The following is a 23615-nucleotide window of genomic DNA, read 5'->3' as shown; positions in this document are numbered from 1 at the left end:
TTTTCCTTCTCTTCTAAACCACACAGTTTACATCTGTATCAGTGCAGATGCTTCCCTCGGCGTTTCTGCATCAGTTACAACAATCTGAACCACCAGTTTTACCTAGATTGTGCTTATATTTTTGTGAAATGTTCTGTAAGATGTAATGCTGCTGCTGTTACTATATTGTTGTTATAATACAAACAATAACACCTATGATAGGTCTTTAGAGCGGTTTCATACCTGTCTGTCTCCAAGAGATATTCCAACAGTGTTAAAGAAGTCCTCTATATAGGAAAGCATGGTTCCATACACAACAGGGCTTCTAGGAGATCCATCTTCCTGTTACAAATCACAAAAACAAAGCTGGCTGACCAATACAGTTTATTGCAGGCCTCAAGCTGCCAATATATGGTTTGAAGTCTATGGCCTTGACTACCTGGGAAAATTTTTACCAGTGATGCTAGTAAAATCCACCCATGTGGAGAATTATTCTGGTAGAAGAGTGGGATTTTTTTCAGTTTCACTTATGTCATTTGGAAAGGCTTTTAAGTTAAATCATAGACAGTCCTATACTGGAATAAGAGTGTCCATGCCAGGGACTCATAACTATCGCATTTTAAATTCCTGCTTTAGGTTATTAAAAATAACCCACACACCCTTTTCCATGTAGACAAGGCCTATGAACATGAAGAAAAATGAAAACTAAATTAACAGCTGAAGGTTCTTCAGGTTAATTAATTACATCAACCGCTTCAAACGTCACCTTTTGTCATGCTGAGTTAGGCACCGTGAAGGCCATTTTCAGACACCTTGGCAGTACTTGGCTGCAAGACAGTGGTGGTCGCCCGAAGAATAGCATTTGTAAACATGGATGCAGGCACATTTTCTCCTTTTATATTTACCCAACATGAACTCAACATTCAAAATTAACATGGCAAGAACAGGAGAAAAGATTTATGGGGACTAAGGCTGGCTAGCAAAAGGCAACGACAAAATATTAAGTTGGAGACCAGTGTGTAGTGAGGTGCATCAAAATGAGGTATTTGGTGAGGTTTTATTTAACATCTGGAATAAGCCATAAATAGCGTGAAATTTGCAAAGGACAGTAAACTGGAAGGAGCTAGAACCAGCAGCCAGGGGAAAAAATACAAATGGATCAAGAGCGATTAGGAACATGGGGGAAAAAAGCAAACAATGACATGAGTTCAGTTTAGGGAAGAGAGAGAGAGAGAGAGAGAGAGAGTGTGTGTTTGTGTGTACTATCGACTACATGTGTAGCTACACGCTGCAGTGAAAGGCAGGTGATGTCCACACTAGTCATTGCGGTGGGGAAAGGCTCCAGCAGCAAGATACTACACTGCTAAAAAGAGCAGTGTTGACATTGGAGGCACTGCTTGGGCATACAGGGAGCCGTGTAGGATAGATCCCCTAAGGTTCTGGCATGTAAGGACACTCTACTCGCCTAAACCGGTGCCTCACCATCCATGCTGCTGTTTATATCTGGGCTAGGAGGACGTGCAGGGTATGTGCTACTCTGCACACTGCCGTAACAACTGTAGACGTACCTTCAGAGGAAAAAACCCAACTCACCAATACTCCGTAGGAGACAAAACATGGAAAATAGTAATGTTCAAAGAGATGCACAGAGCAGTCAAGTGTAACTGCCCCTGGAATAGTGCATCCAATTCTGGGCATGACATTATCAGAATGATAATTAAAGGAAATTCAGAAACAATTATTAAAATGATCCAAAGAGTGAGGGGGGGCTTGTTTTGTTTGAATTCAAACAGCTGGGTTATCCAGGACTTAAACTACAAACTGGACTGACTCAGGGATTTGCTCAGTGGCTCAGAGAAGAACTCTATAAAGAAAGGGAAAGACTGCGACTAAGTCCAGATCTCAGAGACTGGTGCTGCTACAGGACTACAAGGAGACAGGGTTTAAAAAATAAAATCTGAAAATGAGTTATTACTATATTCAACCTCGCCCGTCTCAGCCCCAGTAAAAACAAACTGCGAACGCCATGAGACTGGTAATTAAGCAGTCAGGGACAATGAAGCAGAGAGGTTAAGTATCTGACCCAAGGCCAAAGATAGCATCTTTGCCAAAATTAGGATCAGAACCCAGGAGTCCGTAGGGCTGTGCTTTTACTTTATTTCTACCCTTGAACTCTTGCAATCAGCCACCCAAAGCCTCCTCTGCTTCAGCATCAGGTTTTAACTGGGGCCTCAAATTGCCAATGTATGATCTAAAGTGTAGCTGGAGCCTTAGAGGGACAGTTTGAGACCACATTTATGATTTGCCGATAGCAGAGGCAACTGGTGAAGGGTGAATAAAACAGGTGCTGTGTTAACCGCCATTGCGCTTGGAAGTCCTAGTCGTAACAATGACTTTTTTACAAAAAAATCAATCAATCCCCAGTCCACTCTTTATCGGTATTATGGGGGTAGAAAGCAGGTATGCGCAACAACCATTAAAGCCTGTGGCACATGACGACACCCTCAGGAGTCTTTCAAAAGTCTTCCCTATGAATACAAGGCAGCAGGAGAGAAACGTGCTTTGGACACAGTGAAGCATAAAACAATAGCACAGAATTCTAGAGATGCAGTCTGGACAAATGTGTGTCTTTAAGGTCAACCATTTGTAGAGCTTTGTTTCTGCTGGTCTGTTGTGTGAACAATAAACTAATCTGTCTGAATTAAACAGTAGGACTGTAGACAGCTGTCATTTTCTGATCTCTCTATCCTAATGGGTTACCTTAGTAACAGCCTTAAGCTGTCTGTTGCCATGGTGAATGAGGTCCATAATTGCAGCAACAGCCCTGGAGGTGTCAAAGTCATCTGCAAATGCAGCCTTTACATTTGCTTTTGTGTTGGCTAGGCTGAAAAAAGAAAAGGTAAGGATGGACAAGTTGCCAGCAGAGTACTGAATTCATCTACTATCAGCCAGAGGGAGTCATCTAAATGACATTGTCATTTTGTTCTAGGGTGACCAGATGTCCCGATTTTATAGGGACAGTCCCGATTTTCTGGTCTTTTTCTTATATAGGCTCCTATTACCCCTCACCCCCGTCCCGATTTTTCACACTGGCAGTACGGTCACCCTGTTTTGTTCCTAGCTGTACCATAATGGGCAATGCTACAGCGCTCAGAAGAGAAGAAATTTTTCAGTGCAAAAGGGGAAAGCTATGTCTATCCAAAACTGAACAGTGCATTTATTAGTAAAAGGGGATAAATGGCAACTTGTAAACAGTGTGTGGCTGTCAATGGCCTCCTCTCCTACACTGCTTATCAACCTTCTGTTCATTCCCACTGATCTCAGTACGTCATTTGACATGAATGATTGCACCACAGCCTTCTTGAGAGCATCAAACGTTATGCTGGCATCTCTGGCTCCCTTCTAACTCTGTTTTGCTCCTCCCTTTGTAGTAATTCTGTGTCTGGTGGCAATTGCTCATGAGATGATAGACCAGGGATCGGCAACCTTTGGCACGCGGCCTGTCAGGGAAAGCCGCTGGCGGGCCGGGCCGGACCGGGCTGGTTTGTTTACCTGCAGCATCCGCAGGTTTGGCCAATCACAGCTCCCACTGGCCGTGGTTCATCATTCCAGGCCAATGGGGGCTGCGGGAAGCAGCGGCCAGCACATCCCTTGGCCCACGCCGCTTCCCGCAGCCCCCCATTGGCCTGGAACAGTGAACCGCGGCTAGTGGGAGCTGCAATCGGCCAAACCTGCGGACGCTGCAGGTAAACAAACCATCCCAGCCCGCTAGTGGCTTTCCCTGATGGGCCGCGTGCCAAAGGTTGCCGATCTCTGTGATAGCAAAATCACTCTCTGTGTCTTCAGGGTCATGCCCCACCCAGCTGTGATCTCATTCCTCCCTATACCACTTTTTTCTGGCCCTCTCCACGTCCCACTCTCTCCTCTCCTCCATGTCAGAACTCAATTGAGAGGTTATGTCAGTCAAGAGGAGCAAAGGAACCTAGGTAAGGCTACACTACATACACACCATGCATCAGAGTACAGTAGACTATGCAAAAGTCCATCAACTAAAGGAAGAAAGGGGGAAAAAGCAATCGGAAAGTGAAAAGGAAGAGGATGTTGCTTCTCACTCTCCCCCTTTATCTTGACCAGATGGATTTTTGTACAGCTTTTTAATGACATGCAATGTGGCACAGAGTTCAATCCCTCATAATCAATCAGGAGTTCACAAATTACCCTTCAGATAATCAGAATCTTCAAGTGATACAATATATATATTTGCACTCACATCTCCCACAGTACATCTTCCTTAATGGGGTCACACACCAGCTGTCCTTTCATATAAGCATTTGCATCACTAATAAAAGAAGAGATAGCCTGAAGGAGGTTCTTTGCGTCATTCATGCTGTCATCACCAAATTCTATTGCTAAGAAAATAAAAAATTCATTTAGATGTTATGCTACAGAAGATACTGTGCAACGTATAGCGGAAACAGGGTCATGAGAAAATATTACAAGAAATACGAGTTCTTTACTATTTATCTGTCACAGCAAAAGTTTTGTTAAATTACCTACAAACTTAACTAAAGGCATTAATCTTTAGGCATATTAGGTTTTATGGTTCTAAAACAATCCAGTAATTAAAAATGGCACAGCACATATTTATACAAAGCAAATACAATGGCCCAAAGATTATTGAGAAAAACCTATCTGAAGCAAAATCTGATATTTTACAATTGTCTTTCATGTACTGAATCTTTCCATCTAGTACACCGCTTCTCAAAGTTGGGCCGCTGCTTGTTCAGGGAAAGCCCCTGACGGGCTTTATAAGCGAGTTATATACTTAATTTTTTGGTGGTAATTACACATATGGCTAGTTTAACTATTTTGGGGTGCCTATTAGATCAGTGCTTCTCAAAGCCAGTCTGCCGCTTGTGTAGGGAAAGTCGCTGGCGGGCCGGGCTGGTTTGTTTACCTGTCGCATCCGCAGGTTCGGCCGATCGCGGCTCCCACTGGCTGCTGTTCGCCGTTCAAGGCCAATGGGGGCTGCAGGAAGCGGCGCGGGCCCAGGGATATGCTGGCCGCCCTTCCCGCAGCCCCCATTGGCCTGGAACGGCGAACCGCAGCCAGTGGGAGCCGCGATCGGCCGAACCTGCGGACGCGACAGGTAAACAAGCCAGCCCGGCCCGCCAGCGACTTTCCCTACATAAGCGGCAGACTGGCTTTGAGAAGCACTGATCTAATAGGCACCCCAAAATAGTTAAACTAGCCATATGTGTAATTACCACCAAAAAATTAAGTACTCACTTATAAAAATCAAGAATAAATTATCACATCTCCTGATGTGTAATGCAAAATACTTACCTGTTTTTAAAGAGGCATACATATTTTATGTTTAATAAACCGTAACAACATCTTCAGTCCATCATACCAATGTGTTTCATGGAGCTTGGTATTGCACTAAGAGGGATTCTAGTTTTAGCCTATGTGAAAGCTCTGCAATTAAAGTCAGGGCTTACTAATAAATATTTGCTTCAGATAGAAAAAAAAAATCTGCTCAGGTTTGAACCACAGTTTCTGAAATAGTGCTGAGAACAATCCACCTTTGGCTATACCTGCAAATAAACCATGGACAGCACCAGTCCATCTGCACCCACCACTGACATCAGCGGATCATCTTCCTAAATTACACAAAGTTATACATATTTTAACTTACACTGCAATATTGGAGCCAAATTCAGCTCTCGTGTAAGTGGGCGCTACTCACATTGAGTTATGGCCACTGGAAGTTGTGCCCACCAACATCAGGGCTGAATTTAAACTTAATCCTCTAGAGAATCAAGTCAGAGTAAGGTACACAGCCTTTACATACCCACTGAACATAAGTAGGGCCCTATCAATTTCACGGCTGTGAAAAACGTGTCACGGACCATGAAATAAACCCTTCCCAGTAAAATCCGATGTCCCCTTGTTCCTAGGAATGCCCCAGCAAAGGGGCCTCCTAGCTCTGGCTGGGCTGTGGAGGGACAGGACTTGTCCATCCCCTGCACAGCTGCTCTGGGGGAAGAGAGGAGGAAGATCAGACACACCTCAACCTCTGGGAACCTCCTGCGGCTGCAGGAAGCTCTGTGGTTGCTGCCTTCAGAGCCTAGCTCTGAAGGCAGCACAGAAGTTAGGGCAACAATCCTGCAACCCCCCTACAACAACTTTGTGACTCCCCCCACAATCCCATTTTGGGTCGGGACCCCCATGGTTACACCACCGTGAAATTTCAGATTTAAACACCTGAAAATGTGAAATCTACCAATTTTCAAATCCTATGGCCATGAAATTGACCATAATGGACCGTGAATTTCGTAGGGCCCTAAACATAAGTAACACTGCTTTGCCACATATACCTGTTTTCTGACTAACTTATACCCGAAGTATAGTTTATTATAGTGTACCGCTCATTATATCAGTGCTTAGTTTGACCTACAGTTTCCATGGCAACCTCCCTCTGGCCCCACAAGCACATGCGTTACAACAGTCTGCTTTGTATGACTACACAACACTGAGCAAACACACACACCATTTAGAAAGGTAAACAGTATGTGCAAGACAGAGTTAAAACTGTGGTGGAAGCCATAGGCCAGACCTGATTTCACTGACACCAATATAAATCCAAAAACAAATTAACAGCTTAAATAGAATCTCTCTGGATTTACCCCCAATAGAATAGAGATCAAAATCTGGCTCTATATTTGAGAGATTCTCAACTTGTGGACGATTAAAATCTGTCAATGTTGCATTAATGTTGGTTTTAAAAATAAAACTTTACTGTGTCTTTCAAATCAGAGACTTTTTTTTCGTTAAAAAAGTTACAGAAATTGGATATCAATTTTTATCCAGTAAGATTACCCAAATAATTACTCTGGTCACAGGAACTGTAAGATAAGCACACATGATAAATGTTTAATACAGCGAAGTCCACTTTGATTAAAGCAATTCTTTTTCACTGATTTTTGCCTATCTACTACACTACAATTACGGTCAAGTACAGATACACAGTCCAGTTCCAATGTGTTTAGTTCTAGAGTGGAAGACGGGTGGATCACTCCAAAATTGTGCTGTTCTGTACGCTATTCCTGAAGCTCTGGTACTGGCCACTGTTGGGAGACAAGATTCTGGGCTAGATGGACCATTGGTCTGATCCAGTACAGCAGCTCTTGTGTTCTTATGTTCATACATTCATGTCTATGATCACCTTGGATTAAGTCCCTGAGAAAGTTCTGTCTCCTGCACAAACAAGCTTTATCATCCTAATGGACAGCTCCATTGTGCCAGAGGAGCAGAGTTGTTAACCACTGTCCATACCTCAGAGTTTAAGGAGATCATTAACGAGCCTAGACCATTAGACTCCTGTGATAAATAAAATGGGGGAGGGGTAGCTCCCTTTTGTGGACACCCAGCCAGCCCGTTAGCTATAGAATTCCTCTTAGTAGCTGTTCTCTACTTGCTTTACCTGTAAAGGGTTAACGAGCCCATAGGTAAAAGGAAAGGAGTGGGCACCTGACCAAAAGACCCAATGGGAGGGCTAGAACTTTTTAAAATTGGGGGAAAATTTCTCTTTCTGCGTGCGTTGTGGTTCTCCGGGAAAGAGGGGAACAGGGAGTAGTTATGCTGTGAGAAGCTGAAAGCAAGGTATGAAAAACTATCAGATCATACCTAGAGATTGCTTATCTGAAACCCCAGATATGTAAGTATTAATTTTTAAAATCCTTGCAAGCCCCCACCTTCTGCACTCGAACTGCCAGAGTGGGTAATCAGCCCTGACAACTCCTGACTCCCAAGTCTGTATTCTAACCACTAGAATATGCCTCCCCTTAAAGACAGCTATCATAGGGTCGTTGGGCCAAAAGTAGGTTAAAAGAGCTTTTTGAGGAACAAACAAAGGAGAGCAAGGAGGTACAAAGAACTCAGGCAGAATTTCTCTGCATTAAGTAATTGATATAGGAAGCAGTTGCAAAAGGCAGCATACAGAAGCAAGTAATAAAAAAAGCTTTAAAAATGAATTAAACAGTGGGGACAGATGGATAGACGGACACACACAAATTGGTTTGCAACAGCTAACTCAAGAGAGGAAGACAGACTCTGGCTTTTTATCTTAACTAATAAAGTGGGGGTGTACACACTGAAATGCTCCTCCCACCGATATAACTCCCCTGCCATGCCAATATAATAAAACCACCTCGACGAGCCGCACAGAGCTTTCTGCGACGTAGATAGAGTGACGCAGTGTCAGTGTAGACACCTCACTAGGTTATGTCACCCTAACTGGCCTCCAGGAAGCGTCTCACAATGCCCATCATGACTCCCCTGGTCAGCAGTTAAAACTCTGCTGCCTTGGAGGTACACAGGTATGTGCCCCTCCCGCATTTAAAGGCCTGGGAATTTTTGAAATTCCTCTTCCTGTTTGTTCAGCGTACACAGTTCACACAGCATCTTCCCAGCTGACCCTGATGGCTTTACGCAGACGGCACGCTCCCAGGTGGAGCACACTGGAGCTACTGAGTATATGGGGAGAAGAGGTTGTGCAGTCGCAGCTTTGTACCAGCCGTAGGAATTTCGATGCCGACGGGCCGATTGCTAGCGCCATGCAGGAGAAGGGGCACGAAAGGGACACGCAGTAGGCAGGCGTACCAGAAGGCAAGCAAGTCAAACCGTCGCTCTGGTGCAGTGCCAAAGACCTGCTGCTTCTAAGGAGCGACATACAGGAGAGACGATCCCACCTCCACTGCCAAGAGCCCCGTGGATACTTCGGGGGAACTGGAGGCAGCGGCCAGTGGACTCAACCCCAATGAGGAAGTGGTGGATGAGACGGTGGAGCTGGAGGACGAAGCGGCGCATGTGGCAGGGTGAGTCAGGAACTCTTCTCCACTCTGGAGGGGTCTAGCCAGTCCCAGTACTCTGAGTGTGGCGCACAGCATGCAGGAGAGGGGAGCTCCAGAAAGTGCTTATTTTACTTTGAGAGTGCATAGTGAGACGAGATTGAGCTCTCATGTACTTTATTATATGGTAGAGGAGGGATTAGGGACAGAAATTAAAAACCGAGCCTGTGCATCTACACAGTGGGGCCAGGATGGAAAAGTTTGTTAATGTACACGGGGATGTCTCTGGAATCCTCCATAGTGATCTCTAGGAAAAACTTTCCTGTAGGTATTCTGCAATCCTCTGCCAAAGGTTCCTTGGGAGAGCTGCCTTGTTTCTCCCCTCACTCTAGAAAACTTTGCTGCGTCACCTGGCAATTATTTCTGCAGGGACCAGAGCAGCACACAGGCAAGGGGCATACAGAGCCAGTCTGCAGCCATATGCATGCAGGAGATGCTCCCTTGCATCCTGGGTTACCCTTAGGAGTGAGATATCAGGTTCAATTACTCTAGCCTGTGGAAAAGGGTACCCATATTCAGAATAGATTACCTAACCGCTTATAATAACCCTCCTTCACAAACCACCCTTTGTCCCTTCTTGCCCTTTCTCCCTTGTCCACCCCCCTTCCCGCAAATTCACCATAATTGGGACTTGCGGCGACCTATGTGCTAGCCAAGGGACAGTGAGAAAGAAGCGTATGTGTAATTTTTGTGATTCACGGCTGTGAGCGCACTCACAATACAGTCTCTGTTCATTATTTCTTTGCCTTCTGCAGATGTGCCCTTGAGAACACACTCCTCCACACCGGTGGAGCGCCTCCATCAGATAAGGCAGTGACCCAGGAGGAGTAAGGAAGAGATGTTTCACGAAGTGCTGCAGTCAACAGATACAACACATAGCAAAATGAGCATGGAGGGAGACAGTTAATGAAAGACTGAGGCTGGAAAGCCAGGAAAGTACACAGGGGCAGGAGCGGATGATAAAGCTCCTGGAGAACCAGACAGAGATGTTAAAGTCCCTCATTAGCCTGCAATCAGAGCAAATCCATGCCCAACTCCCCCTCCGGCTACTACAGAACTCCGGTCCATGCCCTCCCCAAACTCCCCCACCACATTCGTTGCGTGTTCCTGGTCCCTCGCAGTACCCCGTGCACACCACACCTGGAATTACACCCAGCTGTACGAGCCCTAACTGCAAGACTGTTCCTCATTTTCATGTCCCATTTGTCTGAAAGTTTGTGTTTTAGCCCATTATTAAACTTGAGTCTTTATTTGTGACATACATACATCGCTCAGTGTGAACACTGAAACACAGTGGCTGTAGGTAGGAATATTTGCTCCTTGCAATAATGCTCAAGGAGTGATCACTACAGAGGTAATTCATGGCAGCCTGACCAAATGCATCACATACAGACACACTACTGGGAATCATTGTCAAGATGCTCCTTTAAAGCCTCCCTGATTCGAACAGCCTCCCACTGCACCCCTCTAATTGCCCTTGCATCTGGCTGCTCAAAATTAGCAGCCAGCCAAATCAGCCTCAGCACCCTCCCCGGGGAAACTTTTCCCGCTTCGATTCGCAAATATTATGCAGAGTACAGCAGGTCGCAATGATCATTGGATTATTTTCCTCATTGAGATATAACCGGCCAAAAATAAAAACAAAAACCAGCACCAGCAACCTTTTAAATCGGCCAAAGATAAAGTCCGTGGTCATTCTGCATCTGCAGAGCCTGTTGTTGAAGCGCTCCTTGCTACTGTCTAGGTTTCCCATGTAAGGCTTCATGAGCCATGGGAGCAAGGGGTAGGCAGGGTCTCCAAGGATCACTATGGGCATTTGCACGTTCCTCCATTGGAAAATTCTGGTCTGGAAAGAAAGTCCCAGTGTGCAGCTTTCTATATAGTTCAGTGTTCCTAAAGATGCCTGCATCATGCACTTTCCCTGACCAACCCGCACTGATGTCAGCAAAACTGTCCCGGTGATCCACCAGCACCCACAAGACCATGGAGAAGTAGCCCTTTCAGTTGATGTACTCCATCGCAAGATGGTCGGGGCCAAAATTGGGATGTGTGTTCCATCTATCAACCTGCTGCAGTTAGGGAATCCCATTGCCTCGAAGCTATCAATTATTTCCTGCACATTACCCAAAGTCACAGTTCGTCGAAGCAGGAGGAAATTAATGGTCCTATATATTTGCATCCCCGTAGCCCCCACCATAGACTTTCCAACTGCAAACTGATTCGCAACTGACCGGTAGGCAGTCTGAAGTTGCCAGCTTCAACATACCGATTGCCACTTGCTTTTCCACAGTGAGGGCAGGTCTCAGTCTGGTGTCCTTGTGCCGCAGGCAGGGGCGAGCACTGCACACAGGAAGGTGGCTTTGTGCATCCTAAAGTTCTGCAGCCACCGCTCATCATCCCAGACCTGCATCACAATGCGATCCCGACGGTCTGCTGTGGCAAGCTGGTCCATGAATGCCAGCAGCAATCTTGAATGATTTGTTTCCATAGAAGACAGCAGGGTGGGCATCACCGATTCACTCTGTTTCACAGCTCATGAAATACTGCAGGACCATCTGTGTTGTGTTCATAACGCTCATCACCTGACTGGTCAGCAGCTCAGGATCCAGGCTCTCAGGCAGAGATGAAGGGTGCACAGTTTACAAGGGCTGTAGAAAAATGGCACAAAATGAAGCCCATGGCATGATGGCACGGAAAGAACTGCATCATAGGACAGTGAGCATGTCCCCATGATGCACCGCGATCCGTTCCCAGAGCTCCCAGTGGCAGAGGGGGGTGAGATGCACTGTGGGATAGCTACCCATAATGCAATGCTCTGTCAATGCAAAAGCAACAACTGTGGACACGCTCAGCTGACAAAAGGAGCGCTGCGTGGATGTGCTCCACTGATATTATTAAAGCAACTTCTGATAGTTGACAAAACTTAAGTAGACTTAACTCTGTATTGTAGACATGGCCTTAGAATAGTCCCATGTCCCACAGCATGTCCTGCCTTATTAACCTTATGTGCCCACTTTGTATAGACAGCAGCAGCCATTCACGCATCCAGGTTTGCTTCTCTAGGTTACTGTCAGCAAATCTCATTATTCCCACCGGATTCCAACCAACAGCGTGTGGTTTCCTCTGTCCTTATCCTTTATCAGTTGAGACATGCACCAGATCCCAGACTCACTGCAGCAAGTCTTCACATCCTATAAATGAATTAATGAGGCTGTAGCAAATGATGGGTAACCATTCATCAGCTGCAGGGCTGTCGGCACTTCTCCTCGCCCCAGGGGCAGTCTTAGAAGGTTTGACCGAGCTTTTGAGCTGTTGTATTGCGTCGTACATACGTATTATGTAGTTTGGGTTTCCATTTCCTCAGGGTCCAAGTGCCTTCAGGTGCATGTCAAGGATCCATTCATGTGCTCAAAACTCATTTTGTCTTGTGACGGGTGCAGAGACCCTGAGGTGAGGAGCATGCCATCCATAATAGCAGCATTCCTGCCACAGAAAACCTCTCACACATCCACATGTAGGGCTTGCTCAGCATACAGATTCATCTAGAATTTGCTCTTTATTTTCCCTAGTAACGGAAGTCTGTTGCTGAGAGTCAGGCTAAGTCTACAGTAGCACAACAGCTGTGCTGCGGTAGCACTGTAGTTACTTCCTACATCAATAGAAGGCGGTTTTCCATTTGAGCAGCTAATCCACCGCTCCAACAGGCAGTAGATTGGAAGAATTCGTCCATCAACCTAGTCGCATCTACTCTGGGGGTTAAGTCAACCGAACTATGGCTCTCATGGCACAAAATTTGTCGCAGCCCTGAGCAGCCTCGCTAGATCGATCTAATTTTTAAGTGTAAACCAGGCTTCAGTCAACTCTCTCCTCATCCCTTTCTGTGAAATATTTTAGGAATAACCAGCACTCCTAGAGCTTTTGGCTATCAAGGATTTTGAGTGAGTGAGAGAGAGTGAAAAAATAGCTACATCAACCTAGCTGCATCCCTCAGGGGCTGTAAAAAATGTTGCACCCTGAGCATTGGAGTTAGGTTGACCTAATCCCAGGGAAGATGCACAAGAATTCTTCCATTGAGCTAGCTATCGCCTCTTGGAGACATAGATTAACTACATCGATGGAAAAACTCCTTCCATCAATGAGATAAGCATCTACCCCAGGGTGCTACAGCTGCACAACTGCAGCGCCATAGCTGTGCTGCTGTAGTGTAGACAGGGCCGGTGCAAGGATGTTTCGTGCCCTAGGCGAAACTTCCACCTTGCACCCCCCCCCCCCGCCTCGAGCCCTGCGGCAGCTCCCCGACCCCCCTCCGCCCTGAGGCGCCCCCCCCCGCGGCAGCTCCCCCCCCCCCCCCGGCCCGGGGAGCCGTGCGGCAGCTCCCCGCCCCCCCCCTCCGCCCTGAGGCGCCCCCTCGCCCCCCTGCGGCAGCTCCCCAGCCACCCACCCCGGCCCGGGGAGCCGTGCGGCAGCTCCCTACCCCAGCTCACCTCTGCTCCACCCCCTCCCCGAGCCCTGCAGCAGCTCCCCACCCTCCCCCTCCACCCTGAGGCACCTCCCCCTAGCAGCTCCCCACCCCTCTGTCAGTGAACTGTTTGCACATGAAAATTCCCAGCATGTTACAGATCAGCACACGTTACCAAGGTGCTGAGCAGTCTTCTACTCATGGGAATTAAATTAGTTGGCTCCACATGAAGATAATCCAACACATTGCAGCATTGACCCTCAGCATTTTAGAGGATTGTGTGAAAAGACAAACTAATCAGCCCCCTTTTTTTCTTACCTGATCTGTACTTGCTGCGCAAACAAAACATTCTGAATTCATCCGCCGAATTCTTTGTCAAAAAATCCTAACCAACAAATAAAGAATCAGTATTATACTAGACAGTCTAAACAACAGATCTTCATTGTGTAATTGTACACTTTGTATTTGCATTTCTGTATTTTGTGTTCATTTCTTAGCCTTTTGGGAAAGGTTAATAAATACGTTTTTGATTATCCTGTTTTGCAATTATAATGTTTTAAAGTATGAAAACGATTAATATCTTAATCGTTCAACTTTAAACTAAAGTTTATTTGTTGCAGAATTAAACTAGGCAATGTCAGATATATGCCAGCTGTTGATGTAAAGCATTGAAAGATGCATTCGAAATTATTTTCATCGTTATGATCATCTCACACAAACACACAGTATGAAGGACAAAGAAAAGTAAACCTGACGTGCTGAAATTCAGATACAACAGAATGGGGGGAGGTACCCTGAAGTCTTACTAGCTTCACAAACAGAATGTTGGGTTTGTTGAACTAGACTAGAGTTTAAATTATGTTATAATTAAGAGATTAGAATATGTAGGAATAGAAGGAAAATTGGGACTGTGTGAAAGTTAACTTCTCCTGTACTACCTTGATTTATCCATACAGACCTGTCAAAATCCTACTCATCCAGAGGGTAACCTCCTCATATTGGATTAATGTTAAGGTTGCTTTAAAACTTCACTCCTCTGATAAAAAATTTCACTGAGGCGTCCAAAGAACCATTTCAAATTGTGATGGCATATTTAAAAGTGGTCAACCACTTGACAACCCTGTCTACTTCTCAGCACAAAGAGTTGCAGGTAACAGTAAAAATTTTATTAAGATGATGTTAAAAAAAAATAGTGAACAGAGTTTGAGCATAGAAGTTTCTGGTTATCAGGGAATAACATACAGATTATCGAGGGTGCGAAGTTTGGTTTAAGATAAGGTGGCATAAGGAATACATAATCTGCAATATCCCCGATTGGGGGTAAAAGGTTGATGGGTCAAAGTGCAGACAATGAGATATGAGGGCATGAAGTTCATAAAGTGGCTATGTTCAGGTGTGGATAATAATGAGTGGATATGATGATGAGGATGGATTGACCCTCATTTGGTGAGATTTAATGTTCAGGGAGTTTATGGTTCCAGTTCATATGATCCAACAGAGAAGGTCACTTGGTCTCTTTCTCGTAGCAGGAGAACGATGTCACTCTGGCTCATTCATGATCTTTTAAATTAGCAGATGAGAGGTAGTAAATTGGTAGTACCTCTACGTGCTGCTGAACTATAGCATTGCAATGAGAAGTTAGTACAAGTCTGAAAAGATGGGAGAGCAAAGAAATGCATATAGAAATTTCGCTTCTGTTTCAATATTACAGCAAGCGGCATAGTGAAGGTAGCAAAATGTCGAGCACGTACAGTGTCTAAAATGAAAATAGAAATAATTGGGGCAATCAAGGCTAAGCTAAATCAAGAACCAGACTGGGATACTAAATTATCTGTCTATACACTTTATATAGCTTAGTAAACTCAAAGTGCCTGAAGACATTGTGGTAGTGTGTGGTAGGAGAGTATTATGCCTAAGGAAGGAAATAAATTGTACGAATCAAAACTGGAGCAAGGCCCATCTGAATTGGAAGATCTCGACAGATGGATATGTGTATGTATGTATATATGTATATTTTTTTTAATCTATGTTTTGGGGGGAAGCGTGTCACTCTTCAAAACAGGGTGTGTGGGAAAACTGAAAATATTCACACAAAATTGATTTTGGGGGAGAATATGAATAGCTATTTTAACAGACCAGAAGGTGTGTGTGTGTGGAATACTGCAGAAAAGCACAGCTTGATCAAGGGCACTGAACGTAGCTGCAGGAAAGGAAAGTCATGCCTCACTGACTATTTGCAATGTGTTCAGTGTATTACTGGCAGGGGAGACAAAGGGACAGCAGTAGGCAGCAGCATCCTAGCCTTGAATTTTTTAGAACTCACATGAAAAGTCCCACATAGGGTTTAACTTTCCCGATGCAGAATGACTAAATGCGAGGAAGTTTGGTTCACTGATCTGAAAATTACCTACAGGACAGGATTACCTTCATTAGTCACAGCTAATCTATATATATTTAGACTAAAGAAAAATTACCCCGGGGTACTGCAGGGAGGAGTGCTGGGTCAGCAGTTATTTATTGTTAAACGTACCTGACTTGCCCTGGATGTAAAAGCTATTTGCTATGACAAAGTTCTCTTCACCTTCCCAGGAACATTCTCTCTCAGCTCATAACATTCCATTAGAAATGCAGCTGCGGACGATTTCTATTTTTTGAAGTTGTCCTTTTTGCGTTAACCCTCATTCCTCCAACTCCTCTCCAGCATCTGTCTACACTAGGAAAATTACTGTCAAAACTGTCAGCGATGGGTAATTTTCCTAGGGCACATGAGGCTTAGCTGTACACAGACAGCATCAGGAGAATTAAGAATAAAGCAGCTCACATTGCACTCTGATTTTCAAAGGATTATAATTAGTCTTCCAGAAGGGCAGAGAGAAAGAGGGGGGGGGGGGAAATGTATGTGCTGAGACAGCCTTTTAATCCTTGTCTACATGAGGAAAATTACCCATTGCTGACAACGGATGTCAACAATGAGTGCAGCTGAACTAGTGCTAAACACAGCTTAATTGTACATGTAATCAAGGACAAACTGTGTTCCACACCACTTCAAAAACACCACTAATAAACATATAGACAGGAGCCACCAGAAGTGAGTGCTTCTGGGGCATTAGCTAAGAAAGCTGCTTTTGGCAAGAGCCTATGCCTCTCTAATACGGTATTACCATCTAACAGGATCGCATAGGCTGATACAGACCCACTCCTGGCACTTGATATTAGCTACAAGGTAAAGGTCTATTTGAGTTAATAAGAAAATGACAGTAAAAATAAAACAAAATAAACACAATTAAATTAAAAAAAAAAATGCCATCTACAACAGCCGTCTACACTGGCGTTGGAAGATACACGTCAGGTCTATATAAAAGAGTTTACGTTATCAAATCTTGCTTCATGTTAAATGAGATAAGGAATGAAGTCTCAAAAAAGTAGTGCCCCCAGACTCTAAAAGAATATGAATAGCCTATGTTAATGAATTCATCTCTGCATGTCTGCTGACCAGTTTAATAGATGGTATGAATGTTGTGTTCCAGAATACGTATCTTTGCTCACATATGTTAAGACAGGAGTATCAAATTCACTATGTGAAGAGAACTGAAACATATCTTTTGATTATGGCCCATTGCCTCAGCCTCAGGACTCTAAACAACCCTTGAGTAAGAGCAGGTTTCATACTGATTACTAAAGGTTAATATGCCCAAATAAGATATAATGGGCACAAAGACCCCCAATTTGGGGAACAGAGACAACTTCTGTTGGTGAGAGAGACATGCTTTCAAGCCTACATAGAGCTCTGCTTCAGGTCTGGAAATTTGGGGAAAGTGCTCCTATATAGGAGGGGATTTAAACACATGATTTAAACGTGTCCACGTGTTTTCCTGAATCAGGGCCATAATGAATTATAGCATATTACACACACACACACACACACACACACACCCCAAAACTTCTCTAGTTCATAACAGTATATTACCTTAATTGTAATGTAGTTTTTTAACGATTTTGACATTTTTTCTTGATTTCCTTTAATAAGCAAATGCCCTGGAAGAAAAAATATAGTTAAATTAGTCTGCTTCTGAATGAGTGGTGAATGAAAAAGCAAACTCTGCTTTGAGGAACTGGAGGTTAAATATACTTAGATGGATTTGTCATAACCATTTCAATGCAGTGCTTTGTATTTTTAACCACAGCTTTACCCAAAATCCTACACCATTAGGCACCCAGAGCTTTGGATGGGAACATTTTAAACCAATCTAAAGAAATAAAACTAATGAAATGGAAAAAAATAAACAACTTGCTTTTACCAGAAATGCCAAAACAAACACACACACACACACACACCCCTAAATAATAATAGAAAAAAGTCTTATCTCTTGACATCCCACAGTGATATCTGGAGTCCTGTAAAGCTTCCTCAAACGTATAGTATCCTCATGCAAAGCAAGGTATTTTCCAACCAAATTCAAAAATGGAATAAAAGTGTAACACAGCCAGACAACTAATTCAGAAGCTTTGCCTTACAACAGTGCCCACACAAAATGGGCAAGTTTCAAAGTAGGGAAGAGACATACAAACCTCCACCAAATTTAGGATTTAATAGGAGCAGGTGATACTAAGGGTTCTGTAATAGATGAAACAATGCTCGCAAAATGTAAGGAAGGTCACATATACACAGTGAAGTTCCGCCTTAAAAGGACTTGAAAGCGAGCCAAGGATTTTGAAAAGCAATCAATAGTTTTACCAGCAGCTTCCCAAAGTAAGGGTAACTGGAGGCTATTTTCCTTGTGAATATCTGGGCTTAGAAATGCTTCAGGAGCTAAAAGTGATGTAAAAAGTTAGTGGGAAGACCAGAGAAGAATGAACTAAAGGGGCAGTCAGAATATATGCTGAAAAGAATATGCTGTATCTGGGACTGCATCCTTTTCACACAAAACGGATATTTCCCTGGCTGCCCCTCTAGTACAACAGACCAGCCCCAATTAACAGAAGGCAAGCCCCTGAAAATGTTCCCCCTTTGGAAAACCTGATCACGTGAACGGTATGGTCCTGGCTGCATCATGTTTATACCTATGGACTGCGATGCTCTAAATCTGACATCTCTGCAAGTAGTCATGGATAAACCTGCTCCCTTCCATCTCCAACACATCTTGAGCAGCACAGACTACCAAATTCTGTTCGTGGGGCGCAAGGGAGTTTTATTTATTGCTGTCATGCAGTTTAAAGAGGAGGCTGGCAACAGGACTTTCAGAGAAGGGGCTTCTGTTCTGAAACCTACTGCCCACTTTGCTCCACTACAACCTGAACGTGCCAGCCTTCAGAGGCCAAGATATTTTATCAGGTTCAGAGGATGGGTTAAGAGGGTAGAAGTGAACTGGTAGTGGGGACTTACATTTTGGTGTGTTGGGATGATATATTTGAATGTGGGGGAGGGGCTTAGTTGTTGTTTTAAATTAAACTCCACATACCCCTAGACTCCTTAACAGCTGCATTTTACAGACTGAAATAAGCTCTGGGTTTGCAGGACCCAGAGCAGAAGAGGGGCAGCAGCCATCCGTATTTACTCCTGGGGAAATTCTGCATGACTGCGCATGTGCAGAATTCATGTCTCCCACAGATTTTTTTTTCCTCTGCAGAATAATACATTCAGCTGGAGTCTTGCTGCAATTGCACCTTTCGCCCACCAGCGGCTGCTGTGGCATCAGAAGATAGACCAGCTGGCTCATGAGCCAGAGCAGCCAGCCACAGCAAGGGACAGAGCAGAGGCTGTTTTTCTCATAGCAGCATACCTGAGGGGCCAGGTGAGGGGTGTGTGGACAGAATGGGGCACCCAGGGCTGCTGGGGGGGAGGTGTCACAGACTGGGAATCAGAAGGGTTAGTTGGGGGGACAGGGAAAGACAGAGACAAGGCAGATGTGCCTGAATGAATGGGAGAGACTGGGGGTCAGACAGGGTCTTCATGGGGGAGGCTCCCCAACTCCCTAACAATCCTTCTCCCGCCCCCAAAAAACCCTGTTCCATACTTTTCCCCCTACACACCTCCAGATTCACCCCTCAAAATTACTTCCCTCTCCCTAACCTCCTGTTACCCCTTACTCCTCCTGAGCCTTTGTACTGTTTCTCAGGGGTGTGGGACATACATGTCTATATTGTAGTTTAAATGAATTACTCAAAGTCCTGTATTAATATGCCTAGTAAGGAATCTATTTGTTAAAAAACATTTCCTAGATGTTTTTTGTTGTCTGTATTGTTACGGACATACTTGCTGACAGGCAGTTTGAAATAAATTACCAAAATAATTGAAACTAGCATGCTTATTTTGTGTTATTTTGACAAATAAAATATGCAGAATTTTAAAATAGCGTGTGTAGAATTTTTAATTTTTTGGCACAGAATTCCCCCAGGAGTACATATTGCACCTGGGATAGCATGTAGCTCAGCTCAAACATTGCTATATAATGTCACCCACATTTGGTAGAGCTCCTTTCAGACATATATCTGTACTCTTGGGTCCTGTTTACATTAGCAAAACCATCCATTGCTCATAATGAGACAAGGAATTTGTGCAGCTGAATTGGTGCTGAGTGTGGCTTAGCTAGAAGTGTAGGCCAAAAGCCTACTGGGGAGAAATTGTTTCGAGTAAGTTTTGCTTATTTTGTTAGCTTCGAATTAGTAAGAAGAAATTGTTTTGGTTTTATTCTTTGCTTTACGTGTTAATTATTGTTTTTAGAAGGATAGAAGTGTTATGGCTGTAATTCTTGCTTTTTTTTTTTAAATTATTTACTGTTGTGTGTGAGTGAAAAATATATGGCATGATAGCAGAGAAAAGACAGGAGTACTGATGGGCCGGATGGTCAAGAGGGGAATGGAGAAGTCGAGAGGCACCAACCCTATTAACAGAATCACCTGGATGGCAGATTGAGGACCCTAAAGCAAAGGCATATGCCCCAAGGACATGATAAAGAGTGGAGCCAGAGGGACGAGATAAGAAACAGCTGCAGATACTCCCAATAGCAACCCAAAATAATGCTGATTGGGAGCAACCTTGACTACCTCATGATTGACAGCTCCCATGTGACACAGCAAAGTCCATAGACTTGAATGGGAATTTATTACTATAAAAGAAGGGTGTTCATTCTGCATCAACATGGGCGCTTCGGACACGTCCAACAGAGACCCAGCTGTTCTCCTCTCCTCCCTCGTGTGCAGTTTCAGCTGGCCAGTGGAACAGACCGAGCAACAGTAAGGACTGGTACCTATAAGATCCAGCTGCAGGGGGGCGGGGTGTGTGTGTGTGTGTGTGTCTGTGTGTGTGTGAAAATAGAAGCATATGCTGATTTTAATGTTTAAATTGTGCTCTCAATAAACGCAGTGTATTGCCTTATCCCTTTGAAAAAGATTGTGTGTGCTTCTTATAAGCGTAACGTAAGTGTAGCCTAAAACAAAACACTCAGCACCACTTCAAAAACTGTGATTAAAAGCCTTAAGCCAGCTGTTCACATTAAGGGACTAATCCTGAAAGTTACTGAGCAACTGCACCTCCCATTCAACTCATAGGGGTTCGGCTCCTCTCAGGATCCAGCACTAAGTGTGGCTGTAAGAACTATACTGTACTGCGGGTATGAATAACTGAATTTTGCTTGCTATTAAATTACAATAATTCTGCTCTGAACTCCATCCAATTATTACTCCTCCCCACTCAAATCACCACTCTCCGGTGTCCATCTTATACCCCAGTCAGAATGCTCTTCAAGGATATTATGTGACGTGATTATGTTTTGTTTCTCTTACACCAGGGGTTGGCAAACTTTTAGAAATGGTGTGCCGAGTCTTCATTTATTCACTCTAATTTAAGGTTTCGCGTGCCAGTAATACATTTTAACCTTTTTAGAAGGTCTCTTTCTATAAGTCTATAATATATAACTAAACTATTGTTGTATGTAAAGTAAATAAGGTTTTTCAAATGTTTAAGAAGCTTCATTTAAAATTAAATTAAAATGCAGAGCCCCCTAGACCGATGGCCAGGACCCGGGCAGTGTGAGTGCCACTGAAAATCAGCTTGCGTGCCGCCTTCGGCGCATATGCCATAGGTTGCCTACCCCTGACTTACACAGTAGTAGAGGTTCTGCTCCTTGTACTGTTGAACAGTCTAATTGGCTGTACGAATTTTACCTTATTCAGTGCATAATACTGATTTGCAGGTTTGTTTGAGTGTGTGTGCATGTGTGTACATACAAAAACAAAATCAGGGCCGATTACACAGGCAGTGTGCTCAGTCCTGGGTGTGGGCAATGTGGAGAGAAGGACCTGGTATGGTAGCACTTTGTAGTAACTCCTGTGGCTGGTTAAGGATCAGTGGTGATGGTCTCCAGGGAGAATGCGTCCAACCCCTTCCTCCTCAACTGAAAATAGAATCTGTGCAATGCACAGTGCTAAGGGTGGGAGAGGAGTCAGGGATCCACAGGTGTGAGACTGGTTTAAAAGGGCTCTGGCATCAAAACAAGATCCTATTTTCAGCAATTTGTCCTTAGTACTGGAGAATGGAGTAAGAAGAAATGCTGGTCTACTGTCCAAGGCCATCATTTTCACTTTCCCACTCAGTGCCTCAGTTTCCCCATCTGTAAAATGGGGATAGTGATACTGAGCTCTTTGTAAAGCGCTTTGAGATCTGCTACTGAAAAGCATTATACAGGAGCTAGGTATTACTACTAAAGTTAGGCACCTAAATAGAAGTGGCCAGATTTTCAGAGTGATTGGGCACCTGTAGCTCTGACTGACTTCAGTGGAAACTCATTTTGCGCTGCACCTGTGAAAAATTAGACACATACATAAAAATGGCCTGACTATGGATTTAAGTGTTGAATTTTAGGCAGGCAGGTTTTAAATTTTTGACCAGAGAATCTCTATCACATGGTTCCATAAGAAGGCATCAGCAACATCTGAATTATTTCAAATCCCGCTCCTCTATATGAGAGAATCCCATCACTGGGAGAGGATGGTTCCATTAAAGAATCTAAAATATCCAGATTTTCACCACTTTGGCTTGGTGTTCTTCCCAGAGGATGAGCAGTCTAAAAATAAAATCTTTAGAAGATGATTTATCCTCACTGCAGAGATCTTCTTCTAATGGGGACCGCTCTTGTGATTCCAAGCCTGCCAGTATTCCAGAGTGTTAGCAGGATTATTTTTGAAGCTGAATCATTTGTGCTAAATAATTCACAATATCCTCCTCCAGCAACATTTCTTAACTGAAAGAATGTAATTTATTGGCTTCTAGAGAATCATCAGCTGAATTCTCACTGGAATCCAGTTTTCTCTCTTTCTGGGAGAACTCAGAATCCTTCATTCTTTCCTAGACAAGAATGTTTCTACAGTTTGATTTACAACATTTAAGAATAAAACTGAAAGGGTACCGCCAGCTAGAACCCTTCATTGAAAAGTAGTGAACATCCTTCACCAGGGAAGCCACTAAACTCGCCTGGATTTAGGGAATAAAGCTCACCTCTTGTGGATAACAGACTGCCACTGAACAAGCTCCATGTGTTGATTTACAACATCCTGTACTCTACACTGGGAGTTGAAACCTGCATTCAATTTAACCAAAAGCAGGTGGTAATACATGAAACAGTCTGAGCCATTCCCAGTATATTATTATTATTATTTATATTATCATAGCAACCCCACTGTGCTAGGCACTGTACAAACCCAAACAAAAAGATAGTCTCTGCCCCAAAGAGCTTCCTAGTAAGTTTTAAAATTTCAATTGGTCCCATGAAGGTCAGATTTGCCTATTAACAGACAAAACAAAAATGGACATGTTTATATTGACTTGAAAGCTAATACTTTGTGATTACAGCTCAGGAATTTTTGCAATGACATACTGCTCAGCGTTAGAGCTGCAGCAGTAAGAATCCAGGGGTGAGTACTGTCTATACTTGTAGTCTCAGAAAGTTAAACTCAAACACATTGGGTCACAGACTGGGTTTAAACCAATAGTGGCATTTAGAAATTTGATCAACTACGGCTCCAACATTACAGATATACACAACTGCAACAAGAGTTTCCTCCAAGCAGAATTGTACTATGGGCATTTCAGTTCTACGTTTCTTTTGTCTCATTCTGATCACTTTGCAAATCCCCATGAATTTAAATCTACTGCGTAAGCAAGTTGTGCTAGGCCTATGTTTATATACCACATACTATGGGTCTTATTCTGCAGTCCTTACTCACATGAATAGTTCAGGGAACACAATCGGACTTCTTGCATGAAGAAA

At 43.9% G+C, this 23615-nt stretch overlaps 1 protein-coding gene across 9 annotated transcripts in view; it reads right to left on the bottom strand.

Annotated features, from left to right (window-relative positions):
- The window catches only part of CARS2 (cysteinyl-tRNA synthetase 2, mitochondrial), a 110763-nt gene that overhangs the window by 5160 nt on the left and 81988 nt on the right, over positions 1 to 23615 (bottom strand). For 7 of the 9 annotated variants that reach the window (XM_042861439.2, XM_065592124.1, XM_065592138.1 and 4 more), the window contains 5 exons: positions 17318 to 17385; positions 13669 to 13735; positions 4250 to 4388; positions 2740 to 2863; positions 223 to 321 (listed from right to left, as the gene is read on the bottom strand). In XM_042861439.2, the coding sequence (XP_042717373.2) occupies positions 223 to 321; positions 2740 to 2863; positions 4250 to 4388; positions 13669 to 13735; positions 17318 to 17385 (497 nt within the window). The remainder of the gene's footprint in view (positions 1 to 222; positions 322 to 2739; positions 2864 to 4249; positions 4389 to 13668; positions 13736 to 17317; positions 17386 to 23615) is intronic. The other 2 variants (XR_010600506.1, XM_042861438.2) reach the window with 2 other exon arrangements.

The sequence above is a fragment of the Chrysemys picta genome, chromosome 1 (genome assembly GCF_011386835.1).
Source record: "Chrysemys picta bellii isolate R12L10 chromosome 1, ASM1138683v2, whole genome shotgun sequence".
NCBI classification, from domain to species: Eukaryota; Metazoa; Chordata; order Testudines; family Emydidae; genus Chrysemys; species Chrysemys picta.
Note: the sequence above shows the minus strand (reverse complement) of the source record. Positions and strands in the feature narration are given on the sequence as shown.